Genomic DNA, 16,870 nt, shown 5'->3' with positions numbered 1-16,870 from the left:
ACATCGACTTTTGTCTTAACTCTTAACGTGTGCCTGTCTGCCACTCCATGCGCCTGGGATGTGCCATTTTGACGACTGTCAGTATTTCGCATGATGCTGGTAGCTCAGGCCAGGAAGGGAGGCTTTAAGGGGCTGGGGGAGAACATGGTGGGAAGGTTTAAAGACAAACCAGAGCTGAAGATGAAGCCCTGCTCTCCTCTCCGTTTCCTGTCCTGGGCTCGTTTGGCTGGGACCACCTTGGTTTCGCTGCCTGTTAACCTGCACCACGTGCGCTACCCCATCTGCTCTCTTCTCTCTTCTGACACTGTTTGCACCATCTTCCAGATGAAAATGCCTTATCAGAGACCTGCCTGGCCAGAAAATCCTTCCCCATGAGGGTGACAGGACAAGAAGTTTCTCTCAGGGTCTGCCTTTCACTCCGAGGGTCCGGAGACCCCATGCGCTTTGTGCGTTCACAAGAGAGTCCCTCATGCCTGCCCTCTCTCCTTCTCTCCATCCTCTTGACCTACCTCTCCCCCAGGGCAGTGGGGCAGGCACGGCAGGGGTGATGACTACTCCATCCACACACAGTTCGAATGATGCGTGCCAGCTTGATGAAACGTTTTCTGACACGTTCTGTGAGTACAGCCCCCTCCGGCGTGTCAGGGAGGCACAGGGTGGGGCTGGTAGGGGAGCAACATCTCCCAAAACCTTCTTATGAAGCCCCCATTCCTCTGGGGTGTTCTGTGTATATTGTGTTCTTGTGTATATGGGTCAAAGATGTACAATATATGTCTTTTCTTTGTAGCAGAGTTTATATTTATAATGTGCACCCCTCACTCTCCCCATCCTCTCCACCCTGAGAAGGATGCCTGGCTACTGTGTCAGAGGGCTTTGGACCCCTCTGAAGGTGGGGGATGTTTCAGAGCTGCAGGTAATGTCTGTCCCAGTATGTACTTGCAGTGTTGCGTTTGCCAGAAAGAGGTGCCATAGAAATATGTATCTCAAGGCATCCCCTACAGAGAGAATTAGGGTGGTTAGAGGAGATGGCAGCTCCCAGCAGGAAGCAGGGGAGAGCTGTGTTGAAGAAACAAGAGTATCCAGGCTCGTCAGCTGCTGGCGAGTGCCGATCTGAGCACTGCAGCAGGGTGGAGCCCTGCCGGTGCTGGCTGACAGGCTTTTTCAGGCAGGGATGATCCCTGATGCAACACTGGCTGCCCCTGGTGCTCCCTCCTGGATGCACCCTCCTGGGACTGGCAAAAAACCCTGGGTGGCCTTGGTGTGGCTGCTTTTAAATCCAACTGGCAATGTGATAATGGGCCATTTTCTAGCCAGAGGCAGGAACCATCTGCCATGTGCCAAGGGCTGGAGTCAGGAGGGCATGAGGGGACCAATCTGTGCCACCCGGCGTTTCTCCCAGCGCTCCTCCCGTGCCATGAGGGCTGTCTCGGTGCAGAGGCTCCGGGCCCCTCCACATTCCATTTGTGTTCCCGGTGGAGAAAAAGCAGCGGGTAGCGGGACCGGGGTCAAGCATGTGACAGGCACAACCTTCTTGCAAATAAAACTCCACAAACAGTATCTCAAGAAATCACTTTCCTAACCTGAAGTTGTTTTTCTCATGCATTTGGACTATGTTTGTGTGGGCCTTTTGTTGTTTTCTCTGAGAAACTGAGACCTGGTGGTGCTTAGTTTAACACAAGCCCAACCCAGCAACTGAGCTGCGTGGTCTGGCAAATGTTTGCAGTGCACTACTGCCTGCAGGAATATGAACCTGTGCAGGGAAGCAAAAGTGCATGTTAGGGAAGAGAGACAATGCAAGAGTCATGCTGAGATGAAAAATTCCCCCCAGGCAGGGGACAGGGTCCAGCCCAGCTGCAGGGTTTGTCCTGCTGCATCTGCATCTCATCTGCTGGCAAGTCCCACTGTCCCTGGGCCCACCAAGGGCTATAAGCACCAGCAGAAGATGGGATTCAAGCCCCAGATTCCCAATTTCCATCCCTGTGGGGCTCTCAGCCAGCCCCCCCATCAGCAGGGCACAAGGTGGGATCCCACCCTGCAGCATCCAGTTGTGTCATCACCCATTGCACAGAGAACAACCCCATCCTCAAGAGATGGTCAGGGCAGGACAAGAAACCCCTCTGTGCGTCGCTTCCCTATTGCTCTTTGCAGGCTTTCCACCTGCATCTGGGACAACTGGGATGATTAAAAGCCATCACAGTAAATTCTAGATTACGGGACAACAATAGCAAGGAAGAACTCTTTTTCAGGGTAGCATTTTGGTTTTTTCATACATCAGAACATTTATTTCTCAGAGAGAAAATATAGTCTCAGACAGTCAGATTATAGTAGTAAAATTAGGGTTTCTTTCTTTACAAGCATAGATTTTCTTATTACCTCTCTTATACCATCTGATATAAACAATTCTAGAAAGCAAATAAACTCACTTTCTACAATAAATAGAGTGATCTGTGCTTTACAGCAGACTTGACAGTAACATTTAGGTTCTGTAGCAACAGCAGGACATTAGCCAATTCAAATTCTAAAATGTCATTTAAAAACATAACAAAACAAAAAAAAAGGAAAATGACAAACAAAAAAACCCCTCCCAAGACCTTAAAACATATACACAGGTCACAAGTCCACAGCTGAGCTACCACCTGCAGAAGTGGGTGTTCCTTTTAAATTACACTGTGTGCATATAAAAGACCCAGCAACACAACTGAAGACTTCAAGAATAGAGACAATACATCTAAATAATTTAGAACAGTTTACAACTATATACACAACATCCTTCCCCAGCCACACCTCAAAGGCATTATTATCACTACTATTATTTTTACAAACTCCTATGTCCCACCTCTGTATGTTGCAGGAATCTTAAAATTCCTTCAAATGTGGTTCCATGCCTCTGTATGAGAGGTGGTATTTTAAAAAATATAGAAATGGCAGTGATTATTCCCCACTATTCATTATTATTGACTGCACATTCTCTTCAGTATGAAAAAGTTAATAAAAAAATAGTGAATTAAAAAGCAAAATTATGATACTCAATCTACAGTCTTACTTTGCACCTTTGGTTCTTCAAAATGGGAAAACAAAAAGAGAGAAGCAACTGAATAGATCAGAGAAATCATAAAGTCCTTGGCTAATAGAAAAGATTATGTCCTCAAGTTTCTAAACATCAGGTTGTCCTCATTTTTGCAATGCAAACACAAAACAACAGGGATTGTCTGCAGAGCTGGGTTTACTTGGCTTTTGATGGATGACAATGCTGGAGACCCACACACCAGGGAAAGGATATGTTTGTACCGGAGAAGGGGAAATGGCAAAATGGTCTCGTCAGTGCTTGGTTTTAACCCAAACTGCATGAGAGAGACAGAAAGGAGGGACAAAAGGAAGAGGAGCCTTACACCAAATGTGCATAAACCAACACAAAAGACGTATCTCCCTCTAACCCTGATCAACCTCAGTGCCTGCAGAGCTCCTTCAATTCATTAGACACCTCCAAAATTACTTTAACTTCTTAAAAAAACTTGTGCTTGCTTAGACTCTGCACTGTACTGAGTCATGATATGAAATGTAACTGGAACAAGCAGTCACAGATACAAAATAAATTTCTAGGACATACATACATATACACAAATCAGGTAAGTTACTTTTCGTCTTTAAAGCTCTGTGCATCTGTGCATGTAACTGGGTGCAGCAATGGGGGAAGGTCGGCGAAATACCTCAAGCTTTTCTAAATGCAATGAGAAATCCAAACATTGAAACACTATGTGCATAGGCAGGAAAACTGTAATGTGAACTCCCAGCTAGGATTTTGTGGGGGTTTTTATGTGATAGGACAATGTCATTTAAAGAAAAATGAAAAGGCCAATGATGGTTTCGGTAAATTTGGCACAAGAAAGTACAGTTGGGATTTCTGTAAAGGATCTGATTCTGTTACAGTGGTGCCAGGTTCCCAGGAATTACTCCAGGCTGGCTGATGACTTAAAAACCCTGGCAGCACAGGGGAGGCAGGGGCAAGGGAGGCGGCATGAGGTCCAAACACCGAGGTGCTGCGCTCTGCTCGCTGCATCAGCTCACCTTGCCTCCCGTGACTTGTTGGCTTTTCCCACCTACCTTACTCGTGGCCCTGTAGACTATACATTTCATCTCTTGCCAGCTCTTCAGCAAGACACATTCAGAAAGAAGCTGGACAAGGGGTTTTTGGCACATTTCCAGGTACTTTGAGGACTGCTGAAAGCTGCTGGGAATGGTGTTGCCCTGCCAGGCAGTGCACAAAGATGGTCCACTCTGCCAATGCAGTGAGCACAAGGTCTGGGAAAAAAGGAGGCCCAGTCATCCCAATCCTTTATAGGTAACTGGATGTAATGAAGGGATGGTGTCCCTGCACTCGGCTCATGTGGATCATGGCTCGGTCATATGCCACCTGCACAGACTTGCGGATGCTGGTTTTTCGTCCTTCCATCATCTTTAACTTGTCCACTGTGTCATCAACACCAAGGGGATAGACTTTGTCACGTGGAAGCCACTGCCTGCAGTAGAAAGGACAGTGCAAAGACCTGTTACCAAGGGCATTGAAAAGGGACATGGGGAAAGAAGAGCAAACACCTGGAGACCTTTTGTACTTGCAAAACCTGAGCGATCTGTGGGAGAGTGACTGCTCCAGTGTACCTGGCTCTCATTCCTACTGCATGGCTGCTACAGGCCAAGGACATTCTCCCATGATTTTCCAAGACATAGCCAAGTACTCCAGCTTCTCAAGCTTTCCCCACGTACCTCAGCAGCTATTGGTCACTGGCTGTTATCTCCTCTCCAGAAGCAGTTACACTTATGTAATATATTTGTTTATTATTAAAACTCCACAATGATGCCACAAATGTTTAAATGCCTGCATTTGACATAGAAGAAGCCAAAATGCCTTCCAAGCACAATCTTCTCTCTCCTTGGAGTCCTTACTCAAGGTTTTCAATGCTCCTTGGAGCTACAGGGGCAACTTGGAAATCCCTGTGTTCCACTGAGCAGCAAATACAGGGACTTCCATGGTGGAAAGTAAGTTTTTATGCCCAAGCAAGTTCTGTCTTGTTCCAAGAAGCTGTAAGCATTAGAGTTTAGGTGAGTACTAGCTGAGTATCACCCAGAAACAGTCATTTTCCTGTTGACATGTCCCAAGCCCAGCCTAACTCCAATGGATGACTTAAATTCCAAATGCCTTGTCTGTAAGAGGTTTTTCTTGTGTAGGCAGTGATCCAGGTTAACCAGTACACTAAGAAACGTGACATCCATCTCTCTTAATGAAGTTCAGCCCCTGGGAGCAAAACCTCAGCCACAGCTAGCACTTTTCAATGTATATCCCAGCCAGCCAAAATGGGCAACCCAGGGCAGCTCAGCTTATCTTCACTGCAAAGATCAAGTATAATTTCAGTCTTTGGGACCCTTCTGCAGCATTGTTGAAGTCAGCAGAAGTTGGATCTGACTGTAAGAGGGGTTTTTAGGACTTTCCTGAAGTGCCTTACCTTCCCACAAACTGCAAACAGGGCTCTAAGGGGCCACTTAAGAGCATACACATGCAGCAGAGCTTGTATTCAACAAGAGCAGGGCAGAGCCAAGCAAATGCTTATTTTTATTGGAAAGGCAGTTTCAATTACAAGCTTGGATTTAGGTTTTTCAAAACTGATGACTACATCAACAGGAAGCAGGGCACTGCCATTGATTTTCTGCTAGAAATTAGTACCTCTTTAAAGAATATGCTCTGTATCAAGTAGTTCTGGTAATCAGGAATCGTGAAACAATGCAGTGTACTAATAAAAAGCCTTAGGACTTCATCCCTTGACACCTCTTTTCCCTAGAGAACACACACATACTCCTCAAGTGGTGTAAACAAGATCCCTTTCTCAACTTCCCAAGCAGATGGCATGTACTTTTCCTTTGCCTGTGTCACACCTTGTCTCCATCTAGTTAGATTGCATAAAACACTGCTGCAGCCCCAAAATGTAGGGGGAAATCCTCTCCCTTGCTGCTTTACCCCACTGTGTATTTGGATCTGTTCTATTCCCAATGGTGCATCTTCCCTCCAGCTCTGGCACCACCTTCAGGCAATGTTCACCTCCTTCCTGCAGCTTCTGGCCCTTTGTTTCACTATTCTTCCAGGAATGCCAGCAAAACCTTCCTCAGGAGACTAAGAAGGGCTCTTGAAATACCACAAGGATTCTTTTTAAACCCTTGAGATGTTATTTTATAGCAGCAGCAGAAGGAAGTGCAAGCCCATCTATCTTCTGTTCCCACAGCATCCCAACAGTCCAACATTGCTCTGTCTGCAGTATAAGCTCTCTGGATCTGTGATCCCAGGTGCACACAGATACTGCTTCGGGTGTGACAACATGTTCTCATGTGGTACCTGCTGGTTAATTAATCCAGTGGGCTCAGCATGTGGCTGTCACTTCTTCCTGTCAGCATAATTCTCCAATATTACAGATTTCCCATTGTTTCATACACAGATTTCAAAGTCTTATTAGTATTTTTAAGGCACTTCACTGGTTGATGGCTTACGACATCTGGCTGTTTTATTGTTACCATGAGAGCATGGTCAGCAGCTAATGCTAAAATTCAGTTTGTCTGAAGAGTAACAAAAAAAGGCCTTGAGATATTTCACTTGCTTTGAACCTATGTGCTTACATCTACATTTTCAAACTTTAACAAAGATCTTGATTTGAAAATTGCAGGTTCTCAGCACCTCTGAAAAACCAGTGAAGGCTAAATATGAAATAAACCTAAATTTTGAAAATTTGGCAAATCTTTTTTGCAGCATTGGAATGGGCTGCTTAGTCTGCTGGTGTTTTAAAGTCAAATGCTCTCTGTAATTTGCTGCAAACTGACTCTCAATGGGCCTCAGTATTTTTGTGGTAATGTTCCCCCTGGATGAAGGATGCTGGACTGTTCACTGTGGAATTGGAACTGGGAGATGTTCTGCTCTTGGGCCAGGAAAAGCAGGCCAGACAGTCTTATTTAGATGCTTCTTGACTGCTGCATATTTAAATTCTCCAACTTAAATGTATTATCATCATCATCATAATCCCTGTATGCTCCCATATATTATGTTAAATCTTCCCTCTCTGCAACAGCACTCACCACAGGCCTGTCTGCACACACTCACCAGGTTCTCTTGTTGTCAAAAAAAAGGACAAGGAAGAGCTTTTCTCCTGCCTCTGTCTGCCTCTGCTCCCCCAACTTCAACACGTCCATGGGTGGGACAGGGATGGGGACTCCATTGTGGAGCAAACCCTCACGCGGCATCTTGGGATCGATTATCTAGTGACACAGGGAAAGGATATTTAAGCACAAAAGCCTTCCAAGTAATGAAGAGAATGCATTTTTTCCCTCTTCTTTCAGTTCATCCACACTAGAGAAATAAGTCTACTTTGGATGGGTAAGCAACATGGCTTGTTATGTTTCAGTGGCTCTTTCTAAAAAATTTTCATCCTCAAGGCTTCCCCTATGGAAGGGAAGCCAGTCAGTCCAAAAGCCAGGCACTCAATCTTAAAAATGGAAAGGTTCTGTGTGGCTGTAGATACACGTACAGCAATTGGTAATTCAGTACAAACTCAGTATTGTTGTGTAGAGCACAGGATCTCCCTCCCTCACTCCAAACTCATTACAATAAATGCAACACTACTGCTCTACTGCAAAGGCATAACACAATTTCACAACAGTTCCATTCTGGAACAACCCAGTTGACTTGAGTGGCATTGCTCAGATTTACACTAACAGATTAGAATTGAGCCCAATATTCTGAGAGAGTTGACAAGCAGTGCTGGCTTCATCAAGCTAAGGGAACACGGACTAGAGTAATTTTGAAGAGAAGTAACAACAGATGCATCAACTCTCCCCACATAAAGCAAAAATGGCAGTGTCCAAATTGTGCTATGTGGTCACAGGAGGAGAACAAAACAGCAAAGGGTGGATGTAATACTCCATCTATTCTTCTTTGCCTCCTAAGGTCTTGAAAAAGTAGATTGGCTTTGACATTGGCCACCTGTAGTATTAAGACACTTTACCACCACAACAGGCTGCTATTAGAGAAAAAAAAAGTTCTTTTGGAGGCAATCTCAGTGATTAAATCCATTCTAAACCATAGCTTAACTCTGGCTGTAGCCACACAGAGAACTAGAAATGCTTTGGCTGGCCAAGATGGCTAGCAGATCCATAGCAGTTCCCTCCTCTGGTCACCCACTTAGAGTAAGAGCATGGATAAGGGTCACACTTTCAGCAGAACCTGCCCTTTTTGATGGCATCAGAACTGTGCTCAGACACAGCCAGGCCTGCATGCTGTGTCAGCTTATGGCCAGTCTCACAGCTCTGCTGCTTGGATGTAGAGATGCCTCCAATTTCTGTGATGGCCACTTTCTTCTAGCCCTTGCAATTTCTCAGCAGTCACAAGAGCCGTCTGTCCTCATCCTCTGAACCAGAACGGTACTTAAGGGAATGGCTGCAGCCATGTGGAAATTACATGGAGCAGAGATGGCAGGAAAAGCCACATTTCAAGGCATATATTTAAAAGTAGCAGGAACAAAAAAACATAGCATGTCTCATGTTCTTCCTCATATACTTACTTCAGCAATCTCTGCTGACAACTTAACAAGCGCTGAAATGCCTGCACCTCCTAGCAACATCTGCATGCCATGAGTTGCTCTGAAACCAAGTATGGTGCTCACTGAAGACAGGTTTATGGATTTCATGTTTATAGAAAAACACCCCAAACCAGATAAATATTAAGGAAGTATTGTTCAAGGGACTAGGTGCAAACACATGAATATATTTTCATATTTATATCAAACATATGGTTACTACAAGTGGATATATACATGACAGGGCCAGCTGGGCACCTATATATGGATTAGTACTCACTATATGGGAAAATGTGCAGACACTGAAGACTCCAGTGGAACCTGGTGCCTACATTGATAAAATATAGGTCTTCTCATCCCAATAGTACTGCTTACTTTCAGACAAGGAGAGTGGAAGGAAGGGAAGGGGAGGGGTGCTCCTATCCCTAACAATAAGACACCAATGTTTTATAAATCGCCTGTAATGCTCTTAAACAATGAGCACAGGGAAAATTACTGCGCAAAGGGGAAATAATTAAAAGCATATATTACATTCTTTCCAGTTTTCCTTTTCTATCTAGTCACACTGCACACTAGCACTGTGCCCTGGGCTACCTGCAATGCAAGTACAGGTTCCAAGAGAGCAGCAGGATACTTACCAAGGCAGGGTAGGAAGGGTAGCCACGGCACTTGGCCCACACAAGCTCCAAGGGCTCCAGCTCACCCTGACTCTCAAAGGACATCAGGAGAGTCCTGCCTAAGGGACAGGAGGACAAGGCTTAAAAGGACAATTACTAGCAAAAGGGTTATGATAACACAAGAAACCACACTGTCATCTAATCCAGGCATGATGGCCTGCATTATCTAAAAAGCAATCAGCTAAAACAGATGAATTACTGTTGTACTTAAAACATATGACAGAACGAAATGGAAAGCCACTTACTGTTGTACCTATATGCATTGGGTGGCCAAATGAGATGTGATATGACACACATCTCACCTGCAGTAAGTTTATGATAAAGTTTAGCGTGCATGGAGCTCCAGCCTGGCCACAGTGAATGTCCAGTCTTCTTTATGCTCTGTCAGTATGGTCAAGTTCAGCATTAAGATAAAGCCACAGTCTCTTAAATCACGGGTCCAAGCCTATGTGTGCATGGAGCTTCACATGAACACTTCAACATGGAAATATTAATCAAATTGAGTCACAGAAATCAAATGGCTATATGAGAGATGGATTTGGTCATAGACATGAAATCTACCAGGTCATGGTCCTGGAAAAGGAGTAATCTTCCTTAATACAAAGTTTATAGCAAGTAGTGGTTGCACTGGGGAAAATGGTCAAACATTAGCATTGAAAATTTAATCTAGAAAGAGCTGAGTACAATCCAATTGAGCACTACTGCATTCCAGACATATTCTTCACTAATGAAATCACATTCTAAAACACAGGATTCCTCACAGCACCAGCCCCGCTCTGTAAGCTTATCTCCAAAGAAGATTGCTGAACACACAAGGTACAGGATAATTCTGGTTCTCAGAGAGCCATGACAAGAGCCTGCACTCAGGAGCTGACTGACTCCTGGTGTGCTTTGGGATATGTGCCTCCTGGTTCAGATGGATGCCAGCCCTGGGGTACAATGGGACCAGAGCAGAGTGTGTAACTGAGCAGTAATTCTCACCTGAGCCACTGAAATCAGGGTCTCCATTCACACCTTCCAAGAAAGGCATCCGAGAAAGAGTCGGCTTTCCTCGACTGCGCTTAGGAGGCATCAAACCACTGTTAAAAGATATAAAAAAATAGGGCATTAGGAGAAAACAGATTATCCTTGAAAATGAAGATAAATACATGGATTCCCCAGCTCTGCTTAAAATACTGAAAAATTACTGCACTGGTGCCTCATTGACATGAAAATACTGAATACTTGAACAAAATGTGATCTCTTCTGGTGATGATGGATATCATCACAGCTTTCCCATGAGCTATGAAAGGGCCTAATAGAAACCAAGCTGTAATCATGAGAAAGAAACCCGGTGAAGACTTCCCACTTGAGAGCTGATGCAGTGACGCTTTTGGAGCTTGCACGAGTTATACCACTTTTGTATAGACTTAAGAGATGACACAGCAGCCCTTCAACACGACTCCTGTATGGAACTGGAATCTGTCCACATCCTGAATGTCCTTTCAGCTCATTACTACAAACATTTCAGGAAATGGACTATCTCTATCTTAGGAAATAAAGTATTTTCATATACAGTAATTATGTTTTTCTTTTACAATTTTCTAATAAACAATCCATTCTGCGTGAATTTGGCACTCAAAAAGAAAGACTGGAGAAAAAGCAGTAATCAGAACTGCTTTTAAATAGAATAAATAGAATAATTGTACAAGTTATCCATAAGTCATCAGATTGGTTTTAATTCCTTGGTTTGGGTTTGAAATGGAGACATCAAAGACCAAAAGCAGAGATTAATCAAGACACAGAAGGTGTTCCAGGGAACAGTTTTGCATGGGGCACTTACCTGCAGGATTCAAACACCGGTCCACTGCCAAGGGCAGAGCTGCATTCTGAGTCCGAGCCACTTTCTGCGTGCTTTGCAAAGCCATTAGTCGCTCCTGCCAAGGAGACAAATGGGAATGACAGGGAATGACCCCTGAGAGCAACCCCAAGCCCACAGCAGGCACAAGAAGCCTTCCCCCATCCAGGGACCCACTACCCCCAAGTTCCCATGGGCTCACAGCCAGTACAACACCCATACAAAGGGCAAATTCATGGTAAGGCCACTATTGCTTTTTCTAACTGTCAGTATGGAATTGCCACAAGGCGTGCATTTTTGGGAAACACCTTGTTATGAAAATCCTGATCACACTAACTTGCTTCTCCAGTAACACAGATGCATCACACCAGACAGTCCCTCTCATGAGGAGAAATCAGTTGTGTTTGAAACTATAGTAGGAGCTGGAGCTGAATCACAAAAGCAGTGCTACAACTTGGGAAAAAGCCAGTAGTGCTGCTTCTGCAGAGGAGAAATGTCACCATCTAGTTTATTGGTGATTTTCCAGCACACTGCCTTTATTTTCCCTTCTTTTAATTTCAGCCCCTCACTCTGATCCTTATCCAGTGCAGGTGACAACTTTCTGCTTTAATTACCAACAGATGATGATGGCGAGTCCCTCAACTCTGTGGAGAAATCATTTGTGTTCCCTTTAACCTGTCCTGGTAAGTCAATTCCCACATTCAACTGCTTTTCTCCCACTCTCAATATGCCAGCAACCTTATGATAGCCAAATAACTATAAGATAATATTTGAGGTGTAGGCCAAGTCAAACCTTACAGATAGGAACTGTCCCACAATGGCTCTTCACTAAGAACTGAAAAAAAATTACAGTGCTGTCACTCAGATGTCTCTTTCCTCTTGTGTCTTTCCAAATTTCATTGCAGCTGCTTATTCTCATTTGCAGATCTAATTTGAAAAGGAATTTTCTTGGTATTCCCACTAATTTTATTTAAGCTCCAGAACTGAGGTTACAGTGATTTAAAAGCAATGTGTAACATCTCATCTTACATGGGTGCTGTGTTACTGCACACTGTGCACACTTCCAACCACACGCATCATTTCTGTAGCGGAAAACTCACTTCTAAGAGTGATCAAGCCAACACAAACCCTTCTATAAGGGCAAAAATGCCAATATCTCAGGCCAGAGTCTCCAGACAGGCCACTCAACAGCTTTGCAAGAAGCTGGGCATGTTGGCTTACCCTACAGAAAATGGAAAGCTCTCTCCTACAGTAGCCCCGTAGACTGGCAAAGAGCAGAGTCACTTGTGACTCCCCTGGGCTTCATCTTGATACCTTTAAAGGTCTCAAATGGAGGTGACTAGGGTTGAACTAAGATACCAAAAGCCTTGTAAAGTCAGTGGAGAAAGGAAGTGCAACTCATTAAAGACATGTCTGCCCTATTCTAGAAACATGTGGAAGAGATGCAGCTTTCACCAGGCACATCTGGTCATGAAGACTATGTTTTCCCCTAAGCATAAAGTCAGTTCCAGGTGTGTAGTCTGGATGCAGAAGTTTTCACTCAGCCATAGGATTTCTACTTCCTCAGCCCCATGTCACAATTCCAAGGGTTCAGGAGGAAAAGAAATCCCAAGGAATTACAGAATCACAGTACCAAAAGACCTCTGAGATCATCGAGTCCAACCTATAACCTAACACCACTGTGTCACCTAGACTGTGGCACTAAGTGCCACGTCCAGTCTTTCCTTACCTCTCTGTCCTGCCTGCCTGGGTGACCTTTCTCCATTGCTCTCATTGCAGGTTCTGCTCTGTGTCCGCTTCCGAGCTTGTCGCTCTCTGTCAGGGCAGGAGGGTGAAAGCCGCCCGCTCTGCCTGTGGTCCTCCCTATTCTCCAGAGAGCCGTCCAGACCTCTCTGCAGCTTCACCCCATTCTTAGCTTTTTTAAAAAGGACAGATGTTCGTCGGCCCACGCTGCTGAACGAAGGGCTGGCAGGGGTGTCTGCAGGTGGCAAGGCCAGTCCATTCAGGCCGTTGTTGGTGAGCAGGTGCTGGAAGGTTTGGCTCTCCCGCTGCAGAGCCTTCTTGTCAAAGAGCTCCCTGTCCGACACCACCCTCTTCTGCAGCTGATTCAAGGACTTAGTTTCACTGATGGGTTTAAGCGTTGGAGGGTCCTGCAGAGAGTCCAGCTCTGAGAGAGAAGGTGCAGGTCCTGTGGGCTCCAGGGTTGGAGGGAGTGGGGGCTTGGCATCATCTGCTAAAGGAATAAAGAATCTGCTTGAACATTTTACAAAGAGTTACTCCCAAAACTACCAATAGGCATTCCCATCTTTCACCAGGGTCACAGACAGGAGAAACAGCAAGTCTTGACTGCTGACGTGCACTTCAGAGCTGTAATTAAAATCCTGCTGCACCTCTCACCTTTCTCCCCTTCTTCAGCCCGTTCCCACAGCACAGTCTCCTCACTGGCCATGGTCTTGTTCTGCTGCTGGGCCAGTTTCTGCCGAATGGAGTTGATCTCCCGTCTCAGGAGCCGGATGCGTCGTGTACGTGCACCACTGGACCGGACGCTGCTCACCATGTCTAGCTTTTCCAGCAGTTCCTTCAGCTGGGCCTCCAAGGAGAGATGAGCCCGGTTCTCTGGGAGGAGGATGTTATCCACTGCACCAAAAGAGATTGTAACAGTGAAGGGAAGTAAGGCTCCTTGAAGAAGTATTTGGGACCTCTGCTGTGCCTCAATCCCTTGGATGCTATTCATGAATCAATCGCTTTAGTTTGGGAATTTAGCAATGATTAACCTTGGAGCTCTGATTTCCTTCCTTTGAGTGAAAAGCAGCTGATTTAACTGGCACTGCTCTTCAGTTCCCATTACTGTCCCAGGGGCAAGAGTGAAAGGACATGTCTGCACCCCAAACAGAACAGCTCACAGGTCTAGGTCCTTGTCAGAAACATACTTCGTTGTCAGATAAAATGACAAAATCAGACCACAAACTGAACTGGCCAAAACAGAACATGTTTGCCATTCCTCTGGCTCTGCTGAATAGCTAACATCCACAGGAGCAGGACAGCTGAAAGACTTACTATCAACACCAATACAGATTTCATAATGACTCTCTATCTGTACCCAAGAGGGCTTCAACATTTAGGAACTAAATGGCAGACTGCAAGCTCTGCATGCTTGGTATTGGCCTAAGTATTCTGTACTAAGTTTAGCCAAGTCATTCAACCAATGCTTTGCAGCTGCATCTCAAGAGAGCTGTGGGAATGGATGGGTTCATGTTGAGAATGGAAAGTCTCATCTAGAAGGACTGTTTGGGTCCCAGTACCTTGACCTCCACATCACTCCCTCCCAGCCCTCAGTGCTCCATCTAATCCAGTCGCTCTACACACCTTGCCAATTTACCATGAAATGTATGAGCTTTACCCAGAGCAAAAAATTGTAGGTCCACCTTTCCAATTCTCTTTAAAATAGCAAGTTTATACTACAGTCATGGCACAAATCAAAGAGCATGGGCAGTTTATAAGGCTCTTCCGAGACAGACGTGCACTAAGAGAGCTGGAGCTAAGCTGCACATAGCTCAGACTGTCCAGCTCACCTGAAATCCTGCTCTCAGAGGCTCTAAAGGAATTAGGTATATGCCTAGGTAAATGATGGATAGGAAAATTCCTGTATGCAGAATGATGGCTATGATTTCCATGCAGGCCAAAAGACACGCTCAGAACAAAAATTATGATTTGCCTAAGAAGAAAACATTAATAATTACTCACCATCCTCCCAAGAAAAGCAGTAAAAGTCCTTGGTTTTGGGTGACTCAGGCAGGTGAATCCCCACACCAATGTCAAAGCCAATGCTTTCAGCCTGCCGCCGTGCGTGACGCAATATCGCTCCTCCGAAGTCTCTGAGCCGGACAGCTGCTCGGTGGAAAATCGTGTCTTTAGCATTATACCTCATGCAGTTGGTAACTATAAGGTTAAAGTCTTCCTCAAACTCATCCAATGTTCGGTACAGGTGGGACTCCAGCTTCTGCCTCATGGTGGAAAAATCCATTGGGTTGGAAATGAATTCCAGGTAATCTGGAACCTAAACATATAAAACCTGTACAATTACAAAAACCATTTACTAGCCAACTAGAGCGCATCCATCACAAGCACTCTTAATGTCTTTTCCACTGGCAAGGAGCAGCGCCAGATGTTCACTTCTGTGTCACCCAGTAAAGGCAGACGCACCCTGGCTCTGCAAAACATTACTTGTCCAAGATGTGCTAAAGCTTCCAGAAAATAGCCCTTTTCTGGCCCAGAAGGATACCCACATCATGTGTCCTTTATGAGATATTCTTTAGTGCAGCAGCTTGGGAAATGGTGGGTTGTGCTTCTAGGATTATAACAGCACATGACCCTCTGCCCAACAATACCTCATCTACAAGACATTAGACAACTCTATGAAAGAAACTTGCCTCATTCAGGTTAACAGGCTCTGTGAAGATCTGGGCAGCATCCTTCTCCTGCAGCAGATCCAGCGTTGTGCGCAGAAGGACGTTGAAAGGGGTCAGCTGTAGCTCCATAGCAGCCTGCTGAACCTTGACCTGGGAATGGGAAAACAGCAATGAGCAGTTAGGGAGGACAGGATAGGGGAGTGGTGTCTCCCTCCAGTATCTTCTGAATCATCACCCCGGCTCTACTCAGTGGTGGAAACCTCAGGTCAGCATATCTGGTAGCCTGGCAGGCTCATTGCTGTAGAACCTCTGGCAAACACGTTGTGCTCTCAATGTGCAGAATGTACATTAGTAGACAGCACTTTGCAGAGTCTAACTGTACAGTCTAATCCTTTTATATATGGGAAACTCCTGTTTATTCAACCTCATCAAGTCAAAGCAAGAGGAAACTCCAGAAAATTAAAAGATACTACAACTAAAAATGAATACAGGTAGAGGCTTTTCATGCCTGGTAAATTATCCTGTCTCCCTGCCTCAGGATATTATTATTGTGCCAATTAGCAACACTATGCAGCACTGAAAATTTATTCAAAGAAGACTGAACAGGATAAAAGTATTTATTTGTCCTTAACATTTTAATTTCTTTGATCTAATAATTGCTCGTTATGTCATTAAATCAACCACTTCAACAGGAAATGAAAGCAAGTCTGTTTACACAAAGCAAACTGTATTTGATGTGCTAAGCAACAAGACAACATCAGTGAGAGAATGAAGACAAGTTAGAAAGACCACACTTTTCTCCCAAAATAGGAAAGAAGTCAAACAAAGATGCATGACTCAGGAGCATCCTTCTCCACTGACCTAAAAGCTGGACTGGTACTGAGCTCCAGCTAGACACACTTTTCTGTGATATTTTATCGTTTTAAGAAAGCACACCATAGTTTCCTACCTAAAATAGGTCCACACAGCATGAAGGGCTGAGCTGCTGATGTAAATCAAGGATGATGTAAATGCAGCAAATGAACCAGTGTCGGCATCAAAAGGACTCTAGAAAAGCTGTGGGCAATTTCTTGCCACAAAGAAATTGATCACAGAGGAGCTGTGATCACTGAGGATGCTGCTTTCCCTCTGCCTGGCTCCCTGAAAACAGCTGAAGGCACCCAGGCAAGGCCTGAGGACACCTGTACAGGTTCACTGTATGCAAGGTGAGCCTTTCATGAAGCTCTCCTGGAAGATACTCCCGCTGCACAGCATAGTTGTGGGTGCAACAACCAATTAGGTAAGGCAAGAAAAGACCCTCAACTGGCAACGCTGGCAAGCATGGGAAGCAACGTTCACTGG

The 16,870-nt window shown here is 45.0% G+C and overlaps 1 protein-coding gene across 3 annotated transcripts in view; it reads right to left on the bottom strand.

Moving 5' to 3' along the window:
• Positions 1–2,249: 2,249 nt before the first annotated feature.
• BRPF3 (bromodomain and PHD finger containing 3) overlaps positions 2,250–16,870 on the bottom strand; it is a 22,955-nt gene continuing 8,334 nt past the window's right edge. The window contains exons 5-13 of one of the 3 annotated variants that reach the window (XM_071578685.1): positions 15,551–15,679; positions 14,865–15,177; positions 13,518–13,757; positions 12,850–13,350; positions 11,106–11,199; positions 10,265–10,362; positions 9,245–9,342; positions 7,136–7,290; positions 2,250–4,517 (exon numbers count right to left, since the gene is read on the bottom strand). In XM_071578685.1, coding sequence (XP_071434786.1) covers positions 4,334–4,517; positions 7,136–7,290; positions 9,245–9,342; positions 10,265–10,362; positions 11,106–11,199; positions 12,850–13,350; positions 13,518–13,757; positions 14,865–15,177; positions 15,551–15,679 — 1,812 coding nt within the window. In that variant the 3' untranslated portion in view covers positions 2,250–4,333. Of the gene's footprint in view, positions 4,518–7,135; positions 7,291–9,244; positions 9,343–10,264; positions 10,363–11,105; positions 11,200–12,849; positions 13,354–13,517; positions 13,758–14,864; positions 15,178–15,550; positions 15,680–16,870 lie in introns of all 3 variants that reach the window. The other 2 variants (XM_071578684.1, XM_071578686.1) reach the window with 2 other exon arrangements.

Source organism: Pithys albifrons, chromosome 28 (assembly GCF_047495875.1).
Source record: "Pithys albifrons albifrons isolate INPA30051 chromosome 28, PitAlb_v1, whole genome shotgun sequence".
Taxonomy (NCBI): Eukaryota; Metazoa; Chordata; class Aves; order Passeriformes; family Thamnophilidae; genus Pithys; species Pithys albifrons.
The sequence above is the reverse complement of the archived record's forward strand: the minus strand, read 5'-3'. Positions and strand labels throughout refer to the sequence as shown.